Here is an 18,940-nt window from a genome sequence, read left to right on the forward strand (position 1 = left end):
CCTATGGACCGTAGCCCGCCAGGCTCCTCTGTCCATGGGATTTTCTCAGCAAGAATACTGGAATGAGTTGCCATGCCCTCCTCTAGGGAATTTTCCTGATCCAGGGACTGAACCCACATCTCCAGCACTGCAGGCGGATTCTTTACTGTTGAGCCACCAGGGAAGCCTGTGACATTAATTTTAGAGTGAAGAATTTCTACTTTCAGGGGATGGTAAAATACACTTTACATTTCATGACTCAGGAATGTCAGAATTGTGTATGTGAGTTTTTGTGTGGGTGGAAATAGTTACAAATAATAAAATACAGAAACAGATCTAGTTTAGGGCTCTTACTGGTAGAGCCCAGAAAGGGAAAAAGTATGTGTCTATTAAGAGAGAAAAACTGGGAGAGACAGACGAAAATAGAAGGGAAAGGAGATGAGAACAGCATGCCTTTCAAGGAAGAGAAAACATACAGCAGAACTGCTCTGGGGCAAATTGTGTCAACAGGAGCAGGAAGTTGAAATACAGGACAGTCCAAAAGCAATGTGGACTTATTTATTCCTCTCATCATAAATTTTTTTCTTTGCTTTGATTTTTAAACTTAATGAGAATTCCAGAAAACTGCCTTATTCAAAGTCCACCCATTAAGTAATATCTCCAAAATTTCAGGTCTGGTGAATGACCTTCCATTTCTCTATATACATATTACTTTCTATCTAGGAGGATTTTAATTCAATACATTATTGATGTATCTACTCTCTTAGGTATTAGGCATTCTCGTTGGTAAAATAAGATAATGAAATAGTTATCTAAAAAGAAATAGTTATTAAATATTACTAAAAAAGAAATAGTCAACATTTTTATAGCGCCTCTCAGATGTTGGATATCCTGAGCACTTATATACGTTAATTTATTTAATCTCAGAACCACCCTATTATTATCCCCATTGCAGTATTAACTGGGGCTCAGAAAGGTTAAGTAACTTGTCCAGGATCTTTCAGCTAGGAGGTGGCTGTATATTAATTTAAAATATACAGGATTGGAGCTGAAGACTGTCCCAGAGTCTATGCTCTTAACTATAATGTGAAACTTCAAAAATCATAATCAGGTGAAGGGTTAAATTACATGTATAAAATTGCTATTTATATATGTCAAAAGCTTAAGAATAGGTAATTCATAATTGAGTAAAATGAGTGGAACTCAAAGATCTTGGGCTTTGGAGACAGACACACCTGAGCTCTGCCTCCATGGAGCTCTGTTGACCTCAGTGCAGTACATAAAGTCATCTGAGGGACTTCCCTGGTGGCTCAGTGGTAAAGAATCAGCCTGCCAATTCAGGCAACATAGGTTCAATCCCTGGTCTGGGAAGATCCCACTTGACATGGCACAACTAAGCCCGTGTGCCACAACTACTGAGCCTGTGCTTAGAGCCCACAAGCTGCAACCACTAGAAGCCTGGCAGCCCTAGAGCCCCTGCTCTGCACCAAGAGAAGCCACCACAATGGGAGGCCAACATATCAAAAGGTAGAGAGAAGTCCCCGCTGACCGCAACGAGCGAAGAGCCCACGCAGCAAAGAAGACCCAACATAGCCAAAAATAAATAAACAAAAAGTTTTTAAAAAGTCAGCTGGAAAAGTTTAAAAAATCCTCATGCCCAGGCTGTGCCCTAGACGGATTACATCAGAACCACTGGATGTGGAACTCAGGCATCAATGTATTTTTAAAATCTTTTCAGGTGATCCCAATATGTAGTCAAGGTTGAGGACCATTGTTTATCTTAGAAAAATTACTTAATCTTTTCATGATTACACTTACTTCTCTATACGAAAAATATGTGTAGCATCTGCCACAGCGCCTTTATACTAGATGTTGATGAATATATTTCCTGCCTTCACCCCACTCCACCCTCAGCAACCCATGGCAATTCAGAATAAAGACAGCACGGGAGTCAGAGTTGTCTGGCAGGTTCCATGGGAGCAGATAAGATGTGAGGAGGTATTTGTGAATAGATAAGATTCAGAGAGGTATAATGGGTGATTTTAAGTGAAGAGACAGACCTGACTGTAGTGAGACTGAGCAAGTGACTGTTGTCCATGACAGATTGTATATACTGGGGAGAAAAAGAAGGTCTGCTTAGTGAAAGGTGTTTCCAAAGTTTGGAGATGTAGAGAATAGTATTAATACTAAAAGCTACAACACCGAACATTTGGGAGTGGTGTTGGGTTGTGAGTGGCAAAATGAAAACTGTTCTCAAAAGTGTTTGTTTCTCCATCAAATTCTCTTTTATAATTCTTCTGTGGGTTTCATTCAGAATATTCTAATTCTGATTTCGCCCTACATACAGAGTTTGTAATCAATAATCCACTTCCTTCACATATTTGTTTGGCTCCTAATACAATCTGATTTAGACATGGCCTTCAGTTTATCCTTCGTCGAAGAATTCCTCAAGAAAATCTCCTTCTGAAAAAGCCTTTTTTTTTTTTTCCATAGAGATTTTGTGGGTTGTGGATGCAGTTGGAAGGGGCCTGGGATCACCTCTTTTCCATTCTTTGCTTTTAAAGAGAGGATAACTGAGACCCAGGATGCTAAATAATGGAAGTAGGATCATGTCAATGACAGGGCTGGACCAGAATTGAAGTCTCAGAGTCTCCAAAGTGCTGATCCATTCATCATGTCAGGTTAGAGCAGCACAAAGCCATCAGCTGAAAGGACAATATGGCCCAGCAATCTCTCTGGTAGCACTGACAGAAAAGCCACAAACAGGTTGTCATAATACATGTATTTTTGTTTTTAAAAGCTGAATTTTCTCAGTGGGTTCATGTATTCAGAGACTGTTTTAAATAGATTATTATTTTTTTCATAAGATGGTGGCACACAGGGGACACACATGAGTTTCTGCCAATGATATATTATTTAATAATACTTTGAAAGGCTCAGTTTTCCTCAGAACCTTGAGTTTCTAACAACATGTGTATCCTCTTTGCCCAAACACTGTCTCCCCCCGTAAATTTGTTGACAGCTAATTTTTCACAAACTGAGATCTGTGGCCATTTGCTGCTAAGGCTGAAGAAACGTGACCAATTGCATGCACAAAGATGCTAATATGGGTACCATTAGTTTGTGAGCATAAAATCACATGCACATAAAAAAGATACCTGATTGGGTCCCTGAAAATTTAGCCCCAGTGGTTTATACTACCATATATTTATAGTCATAACTCTTTGCATTTTTGTATTGCTTAACAATGTTTTTTTATTGTGAGTTAGTTATACTACTTGAAATAGACATCTGTATAACATCTGCAGGACTGGGATTTCTTGACATTTTAAATGATTCCAGCTCACCAAAAATTGTCAGAAAGGAGGACATACATTCTATGTTATATTTTTAAACAATGACTGAATCAAAGCTGTGATTTCTGAAATAAAATATGACATATGTCATAGGGAATAACATTCTGAAGAATGAAACTACCTTTGGGGAGAAGTTATTTAATTTATCATTATAGCTTTATATTTAATGCAAGTTAGATTTCAGCCATTTATGTGAATTGAATTGGGTGATATAATAGAGAAAAGAAGTTAAACTTTGTGATTTAGTGAGATGTAAAATCATATAAACAATAGCACTAATTTCTGACTCTATAATGCTATAAAACAAGGCAGTTTTTAATTGAGAAGAAAAAAATCTATATTTTCAGTATTATTAGAATTATTAAAGTATAAGTTACTATATTTCCTTCTAAAAATATATGATAAAAGTTTTTTTTAATATATTATAAAATATAATCTAAACCATTTTCTTTAAGGGTAATTCTCATTCAGTGATCATATAAACTTCTGTCTGCAAATTAAAAGAATTATTTTTTTCTTTCTTGGGCAAAATATTTTATTCTTAGGTTGTATTTTTAGTTAAATTATTTTCAAAATTCAACTTAATAAAAAAAATCACTCAAATTATATTAGCTGGTGTTATTCAAAGAACATTTTTCAAGGAGAAAACAACGGATCCATTTCTGGCAGAAAACTGTAATGTGCTGTGAAAATAAGGTTTGGGGACCATTCTATGAACTTATAAGCTAAATCTAAAGCACCTAAAATAAGCATCCTTCAGTGTTATCTGGTGTGACAACTTCTTTCAGCAAAGGGGAGTCCTACCATTAAATCATCTCCAGGAATAAAAGAGAGAAAAAGAAAAAAAAAAATCCATCCTTGCACACTTATCTCTGAACTCACTCATTTACCTTGAATCTTTAGGTCTCTAGCACCTCAAGGGTAGGGGGTTACCGTTGGTTGATTTCACAGTCTTCTGTGAAAGAAAGGAGGCCTTGAATCTTGGTTTTAGTTCAGCAACAATTTTTTAATCATATATTAGACACTGAAAGACGAATAAGGTACAGTCTTTGCTCTGGACACACTTGAAATCTCATGCGGCCTTCAGGACAAACTTATGGCTGATGCGCCTTTGACATGTTAATGCACCTGCCTTGTGCTACATGTACATATACTCATATGTATATATTATTTCCATCATAAAAAATAAAATAAGCATGATTATATAAAAATAAAGGTACACATATTTTCATCTTTACTGGCTTCTTCCCTGTGCTGTTCTGTACCTCTCTCTCCCCTTGCTTGGCTATATTATTCCGCTTTGAAGACTATTGATAGAGAGAGGAACATGTGACTCAGACGCCTGAAACATTACGAGGTAAGTGCTATCTGAAGACACGTGCATAGGATATTCCGGGTGCATGTGAAAGTGTTCGTTACTCCTGTCCGACTCTTTGCAACCCCATGGACTGTAGCCCACCAGTCTCCTCTGCCCATGGAATTCTCCAGGCAAGAATACTGGAGTGGGTAGCTGTTTCCATCTCCAGGGGATCTTCCTGAACCAGGAATCAAGCCCAGGTCTCCCTTACTGCAGAGATTCTTTACCATCTGAGCGACATAAAAGAGAAGCAAATCTGGGGGTGAGGCGGTAAAGAAAGACTTCCTGGAGAAGAGGATATGGCATCAGGAGAACTTGGATCAAGATGGGAAGATGACTTTTAGGAGCAGGGATCAGCATGAACAAGAGCTGGAGTCCTGCAGCCGATTATCAGTATGAAATGAGGTCCAGAGTCTCGGAGGAGTTAGGAGAGATAGGATAGGTCAGATTATTGTCAGATTGAGGAATATGGGTTTGATTGAGGAGTCAATATTTGTTTTGTTTCAAAGAAGCCTAACTACTCAAGTTCCCAGAAGGCTCCTGTTTTATGGCAGCCTCTGTTGTAAGGATTAGGTATAGCAACAGCTTCAGAACAGGGCTTGGCAAAAGTTAGTATAAGTTTAACAGACAGAAGAAATTGCCACTTCTTGAGGAATCTCAGTAATGTACCTTCAACTTTTTATTGAAGAACTTTTGACTTGGTTCAGTAGGAGGAATCGAATTAAGTTGTTTTATGGTTCTCATAAATTGTCATCTGATTAAAAAAAAATACCTAGACATATGGATGTCTCCTTTGTATACAAGAGTATATATCTCATTTAGCTGAGAATCATAAATCATACCACCTGACACACCGTAATGGGTAAATCCCTCTCTATGCACTGTCTGTAATTTATTATTTGGGACACATGTTCCAGAACTGAGAAATGCCCACGTTTGTTAGCCATGCATGCCAAATTGCAATTTGTCCCACCCATTTGTGAAACTCATTTCCCATTCAAGCTGTAGTGTGAAGTTCATGGCAAGGGTAGAAAAGCTCCTGAGTGTTTTCTCAGACTTTTTAGATGAAGGGAGACCTGGGGTCAGGAGGCCAGAGCGGTAACCAGGAAGCACAGAGGAGATGCTCTTTGCTCCTCTTACTGCCTTGGAGGTATTTTTAGTCCCACCTTTGGATTAACCTCCCTGGTCTCCACTGGTCTCCACTCAAAGAAGAATGCTGAGGAAGGAAAGAAACAGGGGAAGTGGACAGTGCCTCCAAAGTGTCTCATTCCAGATCTGCCCTCGGTTTAGGCAGGACTGAATAATGCAATTTGAATTGTTTAGAAGTGGATCTTTCTATTTATTTACTTTTTCTGTTGGAGGATAATTGTTTTACAATGTCATGTTAATTTCTGGTGTAGAATGAAGTGAATCAGCTATTTGTATACATACATCACCTCCCTCTTGGACATCCCTCTCACCCCATTCATCCCACCCCTCTAGGTCATCACAGAGCTCCAAGCTGAGCTCCCTGTGTTATATAGCAACTTCCTGCTAGCTATCTATTTTACACACGGTAGTGCAATGGCACCCCACTCCAGTACTCTCGCCTGGAAAATCCCATGGATGGAGGAGCCTGGCAGCCTGCAGTCCATGGGGTCGCAAAGAGTTGGACACGACTGAGCGACTTCACTTTCACTTTTCACTTTCATGCACTGGAGAAGGAAATGGCAACCCACTCCAGTGTTCTTGCCTGGAGAATCCAAGGGATGGTGGAGCCTGGTAGGCTGCCGTCTATGGGGTCGCACAGAGTCGGACACGACTGAAGCGACTTAGCAGCAGCAGCAGCAGTGTATATATGCCTGTGCTATCTTCCAATTCGTCTCACCCTCCCCTTCCCCTCTGTGTCTACATATCCATTCTCTACATCTGCATCTCTATTCTTGCCCTGCAAATAGGTTTGTATGGACCATCTTTCTATATTCCATACATATATGATATTTGTTTTTCTCTTTCTCTTTACTTCACTCTATATGACAGACTATAGGTCCATCCACATCACTACAAATGACACAATTTTGTTTCTTTTTATAGCTGAGTAATATTCCATTATATATATATATTATATATATTATCTTCTTTATCCATTCCTCTGTTGATGGACATTTAGGGTGTTTTCCTGTATCCCAGTGTTCACTGTAGCACTGTTTACAATAGCAAGGACATGTAATTTGAATTTGACATCCCAATTTCCCTGCCTCTATTCATGTTTAATATATGGGAGACATTAGTGACCACTCCCAGAGATTTTTTTTTTTAACTTGAAGAAATGATATAAAACTGAACTTCTATCCTTTGCAGTTCTTTGGGTTCACAAGGTCAACTTATTTTGTACCTACTCTGTAGAAATTATAATTTTAAGTGAATTGGTAGAGTCTGAATAACTGAGACCCCTTGTCCTCATCCAGCTTACAGCCTGGGAACACTGACATCAAAGTCAATTACATACTTAACCATTTAATAGGGTTGCAAAGAGTCAGACACGAGTTAGCAACTGAACAACAATGAACAACACTCGTTTAAATAATTGTGGAAGCTGCAAAGGAAGAAAAACACTGGATGCTATGAAAATAGACAGTAAGTAAAACAAGTCAGAGGCTCAAGGGAAGGCTGTGACTCTGTGCTATGACTTTTTGACTGAGATCTATGATGAATATGCATTAAACTAAGCAGAAAGCAGAAGGTGAAAAGAAAAGCATTTGATTAATCAAATATTTCACATACTCAAACAATGCATTTTCATTAATTATATGTGTGGCAGTTCATACTAATTAAAAAGCACCATATCACCTTGATTTTTTTTTTTTTTGTAGAAGAATAGCTTAAGCAACCATCTACTACTTATGTATATCAAGGGATTTTTTTTTTTAAAAAGAAATGATATCAGTGTAATAGTCACCTTTTGTATCCCCAGATGGACAAGTCTTTAGTTCGGGCTGTGAAATGGCTTCAATGTAGTCAGAGGAAATAGGCTGTAACCCACAGGTTTCCTCTGGCTGAATCAGCAAACCACAATCCTGCATTAAAATGATAAAAGTTAGCTGTCATAGTAATTAACCTGACCTGTAGTAATAAAATCTCAAAAATAAGAATTTCTCTGCCAAATAACCTTTATGGATAAAAGGGAGCAATCCATGTTTACCCTTCTCTTGATATTTATTCGATTGTTGTTTTTGCTATTAATAGCTGCTTCTATTAGGGGATTCATATAAATTCTAATGATAATCTTTATTTTGGCATTGATAGTCATGTTATTGCTCTGCCAATTTTTAAAGAAATAGGTGTTAGTTATTTTAAAAAAATATACCTTTGTGTTGTTGACTCATTAAAAAATATAACATAGTATAACAGAGGGCAATACATCAAGGGGGGAAAATGTGATGCTGTGAGATAACAAATAGGAAATATTTGGGGAGAATGTTAATTTAACAGATGCATTTCATTTCAACACACATTTATTTAAGATCTATGATTTACTAGAAATGGAATTGAATATGTATATTTTATCTAAAACATTTTACATATTTATAACAGTAGGTAGGTAACAGCTCACTGCAATGAAACTCATTAGAGAAGAGGCATGCTCTGCACCAAGCAATGCCTTCTGTAGTCTGCCATATGCACTGGCAGAGAGGCAATTCATTGGCTTTGAAATCTTTCCTCTTCTCCAGTATATCATCCTTCTCTTGTTTTCTCTTAGCTTATCCTACAAAGCTGTAGGCACTTGTACCTGTCCTATGTCCTTCTAACCGACCTCATCTGGTTCCACTGCCACCCTTTTCACTGGGTTCTCTCAGTCTACCACGATTAAGGTCAGGTTAAAAATGCAATGATATCTGTTAGGAATGCTTTCTCGGGGAAGGCAATGGCACCCCACTCCAGTACTCTTGCCTGGAAAATCCCATGGACGGAGGAGCATGGTGGGCTGCAGTCCATGGGGTCGCAAAGAGTTGGACACGACTGAGCGACTTCACTTTCACTTTTCACTTTCCTGCATTGGAGAAGGAAATGGCAACCCACTCCAGGGTTCTTGCCTGGAGAATCCCAGGGACAGGGGAGCCTGGTGGCTGCTATCTATGGGGTCTCACAGAGTTGGACACGACTGAAGCGACTTAGCAGTAGCAAGAATGCTTTCTTCCTAATTTTGCATGGAGAGCATCTTTTTGTGTTTGAGGTCTCTTGAAATGGCAGCACAATGATGCATCAGCTTCTGTCCAGATCAGCATCCTTTGTTTCCTTCATCGTCTTCACCATTTGGTAATTGCACTTGTTATTTGTGCCTTTTCCACTAGACTGAATACTCCATGAGAACGGATAATTATTTCCCTCACACATAAATCCCATCCCTGGTGTACTGTGGACAACAATAAATATTTGCTGAATGTGTAAAAGGTTAGAGTTAATTGTCCCCCCTTTCATATCATGCATTCTCAATAATGGAGAGAAATAATTAGTTTGACCTCTTCTTTGCTCTGTATTTCTGCCTCTAACAAGCAATTTCTAGTCACCTTCTCTCACACTTAAACATCTTAACTACCAACTCAGATTCCTGGATCTCACACAAAAGATCCAGGGCATCAGGGAACAAAAGGAATGGGGGTAGTGTGAGGACTTTTTAAAATCTTGATTCAGTACACATATTTTCATTTTTTAATTCATGACTGAAGTTGAAGTTTAGGAAACTGTTTAAAATTAGAAATATGATTTGTGTTAAAATGTTCATTATATTATAATAAAGCAATTAAAATAGCATAGTTTATAATGATGTGAGAAGATTTAGTTTGAATAAACTTCTATGAATGATATATGTTCATGTATGTGTGATACCTATCTATTCATCTATCTATTAATTTGTTTTTAGTTGAGACTAGACCTTTATTTAGGTCATACCTGAATGGTCTAGCGGTTTTCCCTACTTTCTTCAATTTGAGTATGAATTTGGTAATAAGGAGTTCATGATCTGAGCCACAGTCACCTCCTGGTCTTGTTTTTGTTGACTGTATAGAGCTTCTCCATCTTTGGCTGCAAAGAATATAATCAATCTGATTTCGATGTTGACCATCTGGTGATGTCCATGTGTAGAGTCTTCTCTTGTGTTGTTGGAAGAGGGTGTTTGCTATGACCAGTGCATTTTCTTGGCAAAACTTTATTAGTCTTTGCCCTGCTTCATTCCGCATTCCAAGGCCAAATTTGCCTGTTACTCCAGGTGTTTCTTGACTTCCTACTTTTGCATTCCAGTCCCCTATAATGAAAAGGACATCTTTTTGGGGTGTTAGTTCTAAAAGGTCTTGTAGATCTTCATAGAACCATTCAACTTCAGCTTCTTCAGCATTACTGGTTGGGGCATAGACTTGGATTACCGTGATATTGAATGGTTTGCCTGGCTTGTTCTGGAGACGAACAGAGATCATCCATGGGAATACCAGACCACCTAACCTGCCTCTTGAGAAATCTGTATGCAGGTCAGGAAGCAACAGTTAGAACTGGACATGGAACAACAGACTGGTTCCAAATAGGAAAAGGAGTACGCCAAGGCTGTATATTGTCACCCTGCTTATTTAACTTATATGCAGAGTACATCATGAGAAACGCTGGACTGGAAGAGACACAAGCTGGAATCAAGATTGCCGGGAGAAATATCAATAACCTCAGATATGCAGATGACACCACCCTCATGGCAGAAAGTGAAGAGGAACTCAAAAGCCTCCTGATGAAAGTGAAAGTGGAGAGTGAAAAAGTTGGCTTAAAGCTCAACATTCAGAAAACGAAGATCATGGCATCCAGTCCCATCACTTCATGGGAAAAGATGGGGAAACAGTGGAAACAGTGTCAGACTTTATTTTTTGGGGCTCCAAAATCACTGTAGATGGTGACTGCAGCCATGAAATGAAAAGATGCTTACTCCTTGGAAGAAAAGTTATGACCAACCTAGATAGCATATTCAAAAGCAGAGACATTACTTTGCCGACTAAGGTCCGTCTAGTCAAGGCTATGGTTTTTCCAGTAGTCATGTATGGATGTGAGAGTTGGACTGCGAAGAAGGCTGAGCGCCGAAGAATTGATGCTTTTGAACTGTAGTGTTGGAGAAGACTCTTGAGAGTCCCTTGGACTGCAAGGAGATCCAACCAGTCCATTCTGAAGGAGATCAGCCCTGGGATTTCTTTGGAAGGAATGATGCTAAAGCTGAAACTCCAGTACTTTGGCCACCTGATGCGAAGAGTTGACTCATTGGAAAAGATTTTGATGCTGGGAGGGATTGGGGCAGGAGGAGAAGGGGACGACAGAGGATGAGATGGCTGGATGGCATCACTGACTTGATGGATGTGGGTCTGAGTGAAATCCGGTAGTTGGTGATGGGCAGGGAGGCCTGGCATGCTGCGATTCATGGGGTTGCAGAGAGTTGGACACAACTGAGTGACTAAACTGAACTGAGACCTTTATTTAAGGCATTATATATCTATCAGATTTTTAAATACTATGTATATCAAATATTAGGGAGGGCATGGAGAAATAATTACTATTATACACTGCTGATAAGCAACACAAATTAGTTCAGCTTCTTCAGAAGGTAATTTACACTAAGCTCAAAAATTCACAGATTCCATAGCCCCGAAGTTAGAGTTCTTAGAGTCTACTCCAGGGAAACCCTCACGCAATGCATAAAGAATATATATAAAGACAGATCTAATGGACTAAGATGGGAAGATTTCCCAGGCATATAATTAAGAAAACAACTGAAGACCTTGTTTCATTCCAGAATAATATATTCCAAATGAAGCATACTGAGAACATGCCACGCAGTCACCTAAACTCAGGTATTTCATGCTGAGATGTTGTGTTCAATCTACTAATAATGCAAATAATGTTGAAAAGTCTGGATTTAGATAAAAGTTTGCCTAACGATGATTGCTTGTTTGGGGTCTCTCGGGTGGGCAGGTGTATGATAGTGTCCTAGTCCTCATTGGGAGGGCATTAAAAAGAGCCTAGATCACAGGTGCCAAAGTCCCAGATGGTCTCCTCTGTCAAAGTTGGACATGTCATTGGTCTATCAATCAATCAGATTGTTAGGTGCACGGATGGCTTGTCCTGTGAGGAACCAAACTCAATTTTCGATGAGTGGATGTGGGCTATTTCAGATACATTAGTCACAAGCAGCCTTTTCGAGAGACTATATCTGAACTGAAGGATATGAAAATCCTTCAGAGGGGATGAGACTTTCAAGCAGAAGGAATTGCATGTCAAAGGTCATAAGGTGACTAAAGGATTTATCTGACATCTTAGGCACAAAAGAAAAACATTATTGAAAAAACTGATATGCTGATAACCTATGTGTCATTTTTTTCTTAAGATGCACCTCCGAGGTTATCTACCCTAAACTCCTCATCAGAGGAAGAATGATAATCCATGATGTGGTTCTGAACAATTCTGGATACAGCTTTCCAATGGAAAGATTGATTTAATACCTAGAACCTGCAAAGCGCCTTGCTGTGAAAGCAGGTCCCTGACCTCAAGCATAATCCAGCTCATCATCATAAGTTTCTTCTTAATCCTGAACTGAAATCTCCATCTTATTTGCTCTAATTGTCCTCTTTGGTGCAGTTTAGAACAAATATATTGTAATAATATAGAAGGATGTTCTGACCTGACTTCAAAGCTGCTGAAACAAATGACTGACAATAGAGAATGATAATATTTTTAAATGTTCAGTGTTGACACTTACTGAATACCCAGGACTCCACATACAAGCCTATGATAACACAGTAAACATAATACAGAGCACAGAGAAATGTAGTGTAAGTGGGAGCCAGACAGGGTGACCACTCCTGCTGCTTACAACCCTGGTCAAAGCAACATGGAAATATAACATGCAGCCAAACTTCTCTCTTCCTCTAAGTATTTACAAAACCTGTTCTCAGGCCATATGAATCATTGACTATCCCTTTAGATCTTAAAAGTGATAAACCTCACTAATAAAAAATTAAACAATTTTTGAAAGGGAAAAACTCATTAGCATCCATCATTCTTTCTTCACTGGTGTGATTAGTGAAAGATTGATCAAGTTCAGGCATATTCAAGTAAATGAATAATAGCTCTTCTGGCTTGGAGCCCCTTAATCTAGATATGGAAATGGCAGAATTTAGCAGAGATGCTTAAAATTAACCCCAGAAAGCTCCACCTTTAGAGTGTATCCCTTTGCTGGAGACTTCATAAATTCCTGAATGGACTGTCAGAGCTTTCAATACAGTGTAACAAGATAATTAACAGATTTTCTCATTCAAACATGTGCATAGTGTGTGTGTGTGTGTGTGTGTGTGTGTGTGTGTGTGTGTATAAAATGATTTTTAAAATGTGCTTAACTTTTCATGAAATGCCTTAGTGACTAACAAAAGATATTAAGGTGCCCTTGGCTTTGCTCTCTGCCCTACCCATGAATACACGGCCACTGTTCTTGTTACCAATTCTCCTGGAAGTCCAACTAGTTTTTACAGAAGTATTTGCCCACAAAGGGATTCGTAGTTTTCATTTCTAATGTGATTTTGCTTTGTTTGTAGAGCAATATCAAATTGGACTATTTGATCTGGTGTGTGTGTGCTTAGTCGCTCAGTCATGTCTGACTTTTTGTGACCATTTGGACTGTAGCCCATCAGGCCCCTCTGTCCATGGGATTTTCCAGACAAGAATACTGGAGTGGGTTGCCATTTCCTCCTCCAGAGAATTTTTCCAACCCGGGGATCAAACCTATGTCTCCTGCATTGGGAGGTGCATTCTTTACCCACTGAGCCATCCGGGGTAGGTATTGTGAAACCTTACCTACTTTCTGGCCCCACTGAATCATTCTTTTAAGATCAAACAGGTCTCCCTTTCTTCTACTAAATAATGAAAAATGTCCACATTTTAAATTTTAAAATAAACAGCCATTCCTCGTGATGCCCAGCTTTTCCCAGAGGGACCCATTCTCTTTCCCTGGGATGATGCTATTTTTCGTAAGTTAGTCGTGACCGCTCAAACCTGACAGTCTTGGCACAGTTGCTTCTCCCGGAGAGGCAGAGTCCTCTTTCAGATTAAGACTGTTCTTTTTCCCATAAGACACAAAGTTCCTGATGAGCTAATTTCACTATCTTGTTCCAAGGGGATGAATTATTTTCTATCTTCACATTTTCTCTAAATTTAACAACTGCTTTCCTTGTGTTGTAGTCAGCCAGCCATAAAATAGTAGCTATTGTGAGATTCATAGTATCAGACACTGAATGAATATGTATAGAATAATCAGCTGAGGTATACATTAGCGATAAATCATTACAGCATAGTCCATCTGAAATTGTCTTTTACATGCCACAGTGATCCTAAAACTGAATGTTTTTCATAAAGAAAAGAATGCACTCATATAAATGCATATTAAAGGAGATTTATTTACTTTTTAGAAGATAATTGGAAATAACTCACAAATATAATTATACTGCTAAGATTTAATCCTACAAATATACTTGGTAAAGTTTACAAAGATTCATGTGCAAGGAAATTTACTAGAGCACTTTGTGTAATAACAGAAAACTTGGTACACCTTAATTGTCCATCAATAGGGAACTGGCAAAACAAGTTATACGTCCATATGATGGAACACTAATTCTCTGAAGAGAAGAAGGCAGAGTAAAGGTATGGAGAGACAGATATTAAGAGCAATAAAGCAAGTTTCAGGACATTAAATACATCTTGATCTTATTTAGTAAAACAAAGTGCTAGAAACGTGCATCTGCTTGACTGTGCATACACAGATTCCAGAAGGACATGCTGGAAACACTGGACAGTGGCTCCCTTGGAAGATTAAGGATGGTAGGCTAGAGATGGGGAAGCAAAAATGAACTATTTTGAAGATTTTACCATTGGTATGAATCAAGTTTATTTTTTAAAAAATACAAATTTAAGTAAAGAAAATAACATTTAAAATGGCAAAGTAAAAGAATAGGACATCAGAAAAGTATTGGTAGCTCCTTTGAAGGTATTTTAGTTTCCTATGGCTCCTGTATAGTACTACAAACTGGGTGCTTTGAACAAGTGAAGTTTGTTTTACAGTTCTGGGAACTGGAAGTCCAAATCATGACATTGGTAGGTTTGGTTCCTGCTGAGGGCTGTAAAGGACTATGGATCTGCATAGTCATTTAATACTGTCCTGCGTCCACAGAGTTAATAGTTTATCAGAGGAAATATAACTAAAAGGGAATTGAGTACATGTTCCAGGTAGAAGGAGGAACATGAAGCTTTCTAAAACTGAGTGAGGATTATAGCCATTCAAGCTCCAAGTGCATGGCATTTGGAGAACAAGACAGCAAATAGATAGAGATCAGTAAAATTATTTTGGAATCATGATTTTAATCCTAGGCTCACTCAAGTGACACAAAATTTAGGATCATGGCAATGAATGAAGCTTCTTTAATTTTCTTCTGTTTAAAGATTCTTATCAGAGAAGTTGCTAGTCTCTGTCCTCTTTTATAAAACTTATAAATTTTACTAAGCAGCTGCTCTTTTAAGGGACAGTACAAAATTAAACATTTTTATGGAGGAGTAAGGGACATTTTGACTTTAGTTTGTTTTAATAAAATATTTGCAGTGAACAAGGTTTACCTATATAATTGCCTTATTTTAAATTTTAATGAAACTAAGTAGCCAGTCAAGTCATTCTATTTTGTGCAGAAGGGGCCTCTAACAACACTGCTTTAAAAGTTGATGTGTTTCAATGCTTGATGTTATCCTGTTTTAGACAAGATCGGGTGCGTTCAGGGTGGTATGGCCATAGATGTTATCCTGTTTTAGTAAGAGTTCAAGTTTTCAATTTTAATTGTTTTTTAAAAATAATAGAACTTGGTGTTAGGTAGCCGGATGAAGTTTTGAGTTGCTATTTGTATTTTGGGCTTCATAGCCTTATTTATAACACATTAGAATCCAAGTAGTAATGAGCTATCATATAAGATAACATCATTGTTTGTGTTTCTTTCCTTAAATAATCATCAGCTGAAAAGTGGTGGTATATTATCCTAAGAATTCTTAGTCCCCTATGAACTCAGGAACAAAGGAAATTGAAGCAAATTATAAACAGATGAATTAGCTCTAGTCAATTAAATTTACTAATATGACCTCAATATTTGGAACACTTCTTTATATTTCTCATGCATTACAAATCCCTCAACTAGCAATATACAATTTTCTCTTTTTTTAATCTTAAATTGTTCATTCGCTAAGTTGTGTCCAACTCTTTCTCCACCCCATGAACTGTAGCCTGTCAGGCTTCTCTCTTAATGAGATTTTTACAGGCAAGAATACTGGAGTGGGTTGCCACTTCCTCCTCCAGCGGACCTTTCCAATCCAGGGATCGAACCCATGGCTCCTATCACATCTCCTGCACGGCAGGTGGGTTCTTTACCACTGAGCCACCAGGGAAGCTCTGTTGGGTCTCCAAATTAAACAGGGTGAGGCCAATGTGATCCTGCTTGCTGGAGTCCATTCTGAAAGGCACCCTGTATTCTCAATTTAGAAATACATCTGAGTCTCCAGGATTTGTAGAATTTGGACTGGAAAATCTAGTGAGACAGGGGCCTGTGAAATGACTAATGCTTCCCATTTCCGGTGAGCTCCAAGGAAAGCAGCCTTTGTTGTGGTCTTTCAACACTTTTGGTTTGGGTTCCAGATGGAGTCCAGAAGGGTAGATGCGAATGCAAATGAAACAAAGAAGAATGATTTTATGTCTGGATATTTGAAGAACTTCAGTTCTTTCTGATTTGTGAACAAAGCATGTGGAATTGGAGCTGAATGTATAACCATGGACTCTCTTGCACGTTGAAGAAACTGGATCCGTTTGGGAAATGACAGAACAATAATAACAATGACAGAAAGAAAAGCTTATTTCATATTCCAAAGGAGAAATTAATTATTTGTAGACTGAAGCAGAAATACTACTGTGAGTGAAAATAGGCAGTAGGCTACAGAGATATTTTAAAAGATGTATATTATCAAGAACATGACACCAAACATAGCAAACATTTGCCACATATAAAACAGCAAGCAGGTCCTCTCAGGTAACAGTGATCAGTCACAGCGACCATAACTGCTATGGTAAGTTTTGCAACATGGACTGCCCCACTTATAAATAGTCCACTAATAAAGTATAGAAGGTTGTGATTGTTAAAAATGCAGCTTTTGGGACTTCCCTGGTGGTCCAATGGTTAAGATCCTATGTTTCCAGTGAAGGGGGCACAGGTTCAATCCCTGGTCAGAGAACTAAGATCCCATATGTTGCAGTTTTCCTAACTCTGGTAAGAAATACAAATGGCACAAATAGAGCTGAATATTTTAATAAAACATATAGTTACAGTAGTTTTGAACATCATGGGAGCACTTCCTGACTTCATTCATCGTGGTAACTTCTATACAAAGACACCTACACCGATACACACCTACACACGCACACGCAGGTACACATACAGTGATCCTTAGAATTGTGAGACTTTAAAACCTAGGGGAGCTTAAACCAAATGACATGAAATATGTTAGGTTACAAAATAATTCTATCATTACATGTCTCAATTTATAAATTCCGCCTCATTTGAGACTGTAATAGTATTTTTAGAGTACTAAATAGCATTTTTAAAGACTCACTAATCAGCAACCTGTACATTTACAGTTAAGCTCAAAGCACACTATATGTAGCTAAATTCTGTTTAGAAGAAATGCTGATACACCCAAAACTGAGCATCAAAACTGCTCTGATATTATAAGGTCAAAATTTAATATTACTTTTTGGTATAAACATATCCTGATCACACAGAGTTGGACACGACTGAAGTGACTTAGCAGCAGCAGCAACAATGTAAAATGAGATCCCTATAAAAATAATTGTGCTCTGACAGGAAAACCCTTTCTTTGCATAGTCTTATATTTTAACGCATGTTAGTCAGACTAAAGATCATCCCCCTAAGATATTCCATAGTTACACAGGAAAAATGTAACTTTACAGTGGAGAAACCCAGTGAGCACTACCCTCACCAAGTGATCAAGAGAAACACATCATTTCTGCAGTATTCTTGCCACAAATGTTGAGCTTCATCTAGTAAGCAAAAAACATGATACAATGCAAGATTGAGAGGCATTCTGCAAAATAACTGACCTGCATTATTCTAAAGTATCAAAGTCATGAAAGATAAGGAAAGACTTCATAGATTAAAGAAGATAAGGAAAATGACAGCTAAGAGCAATTAAAAATTGGAACGGAAAAAAAAATCATTGGAAAAACTAGTGAAATTCATATAAAGTATTTGGTTGAGTAAATGTGCTGTGCCAATATTAGCTTCTTAGAATTGATAAAGTGCCATTGTCATATACAATGTTAATATTAGAGAAAACCGGGTAAGGGTATTTAAGAACTTTCTGTAACTCTAACATTAACATTAAATGTGAAAATATTCATGTAACGTGATCACCATATTTTAGAATTTTCTCAAAGGGCAAAAAGAATGTTCTAATCAGTCAAAGCCTTTTACAAAGTTTTGTTGGAGTTCCTTTCATACAGAAGAGCAAGTAGCCACATCTTATTGATGTTCATCGATATCCCATAGAGTTTGATCCACAAGTATTTTGCTCTTAAAATTTATAGGAATTGTGGGAGGAGAGTGTACAGGCTAAAGAAATACCTACTACCCTAAATAGGTGCTGCTGCTGCTGCTAAGTCGCTTTCGTCGTGTCCGACTCTGTGTGACCCCGTAGACGGCAGGCAGCCCATCAGGCTACTCTGTCCATGGGCTTTTTCAGGCAAGAGTACTGGAGTGGGTAGTTCATACCTATTTATGGACTAACTCTTCAGGAGATAAAAATCTCCTGGTGAGCTGGCGAGGATAAAAGGAAATGCCATTTATATTGAATAAACAGAGAGCCTAGGGACTTTCCTGGTGGTTCAGTGGTTAAGACTCCATGCTCCCAGGGCAGGGGTGCAGGTTTGATTCCTTGTTGAGGAACTGCATGCCATGAAGCCAAAAAAATTTTTTAATCAAAAAATTTAAAAAAAAAAACAGATTATGCCAAACATGGGGGAAGGGACATCCTACACACCACTGCACTGAATCTTTACAGTGGCTTGAAGTGCATATTTTCCTTATTCAACAGATGAAGAAATAAAGATGTGTAGAGTTTTGTAGAAGCTTTTCTGAAAGCAAACACCTTAGCA

General features: G+C 38.2%; 1 protein-coding gene across 6 annotated transcripts in view; it reads right to left on the bottom strand.

The window, feature by feature from the left end:
* CPED1 (cadherin like and PC-esterase domain containing 1) overlaps positions 1-18,940 on the bottom strand; it is a 324,765-nt gene that overhangs the window by 44,414 nt on the left and 261,411 nt on the right. For 5 of the 6 annotated variants that reach the window (XM_018046984.1, XM_005679391.3, XM_018046985.1 and 2 more), the window contains one exon: positions 7,631-7,748. The exons of the other annotated variant lie outside the window; for it this stretch is intronic. In XM_018046984.1, coding sequence (XP_017902473.1) covers positions 7,631-7,748 — 118 coding nt within the window. The remainder of the gene's footprint in view (positions 1-7,630; positions 7,749-18,940) is intronic. 6 annotated transcript variants of the gene reach the window in all.

Source organism: Capra hircus, chromosome 4, assembly GCF_001704415.2.
Source record: "Capra hircus breed San Clemente chromosome 4, ASM170441v1, whole genome shotgun sequence".
Classification (NCBI taxonomy): Eukaryota; Metazoa; Chordata; class Mammalia; order Artiodactyla; family Bovidae; genus Capra; species Capra hircus.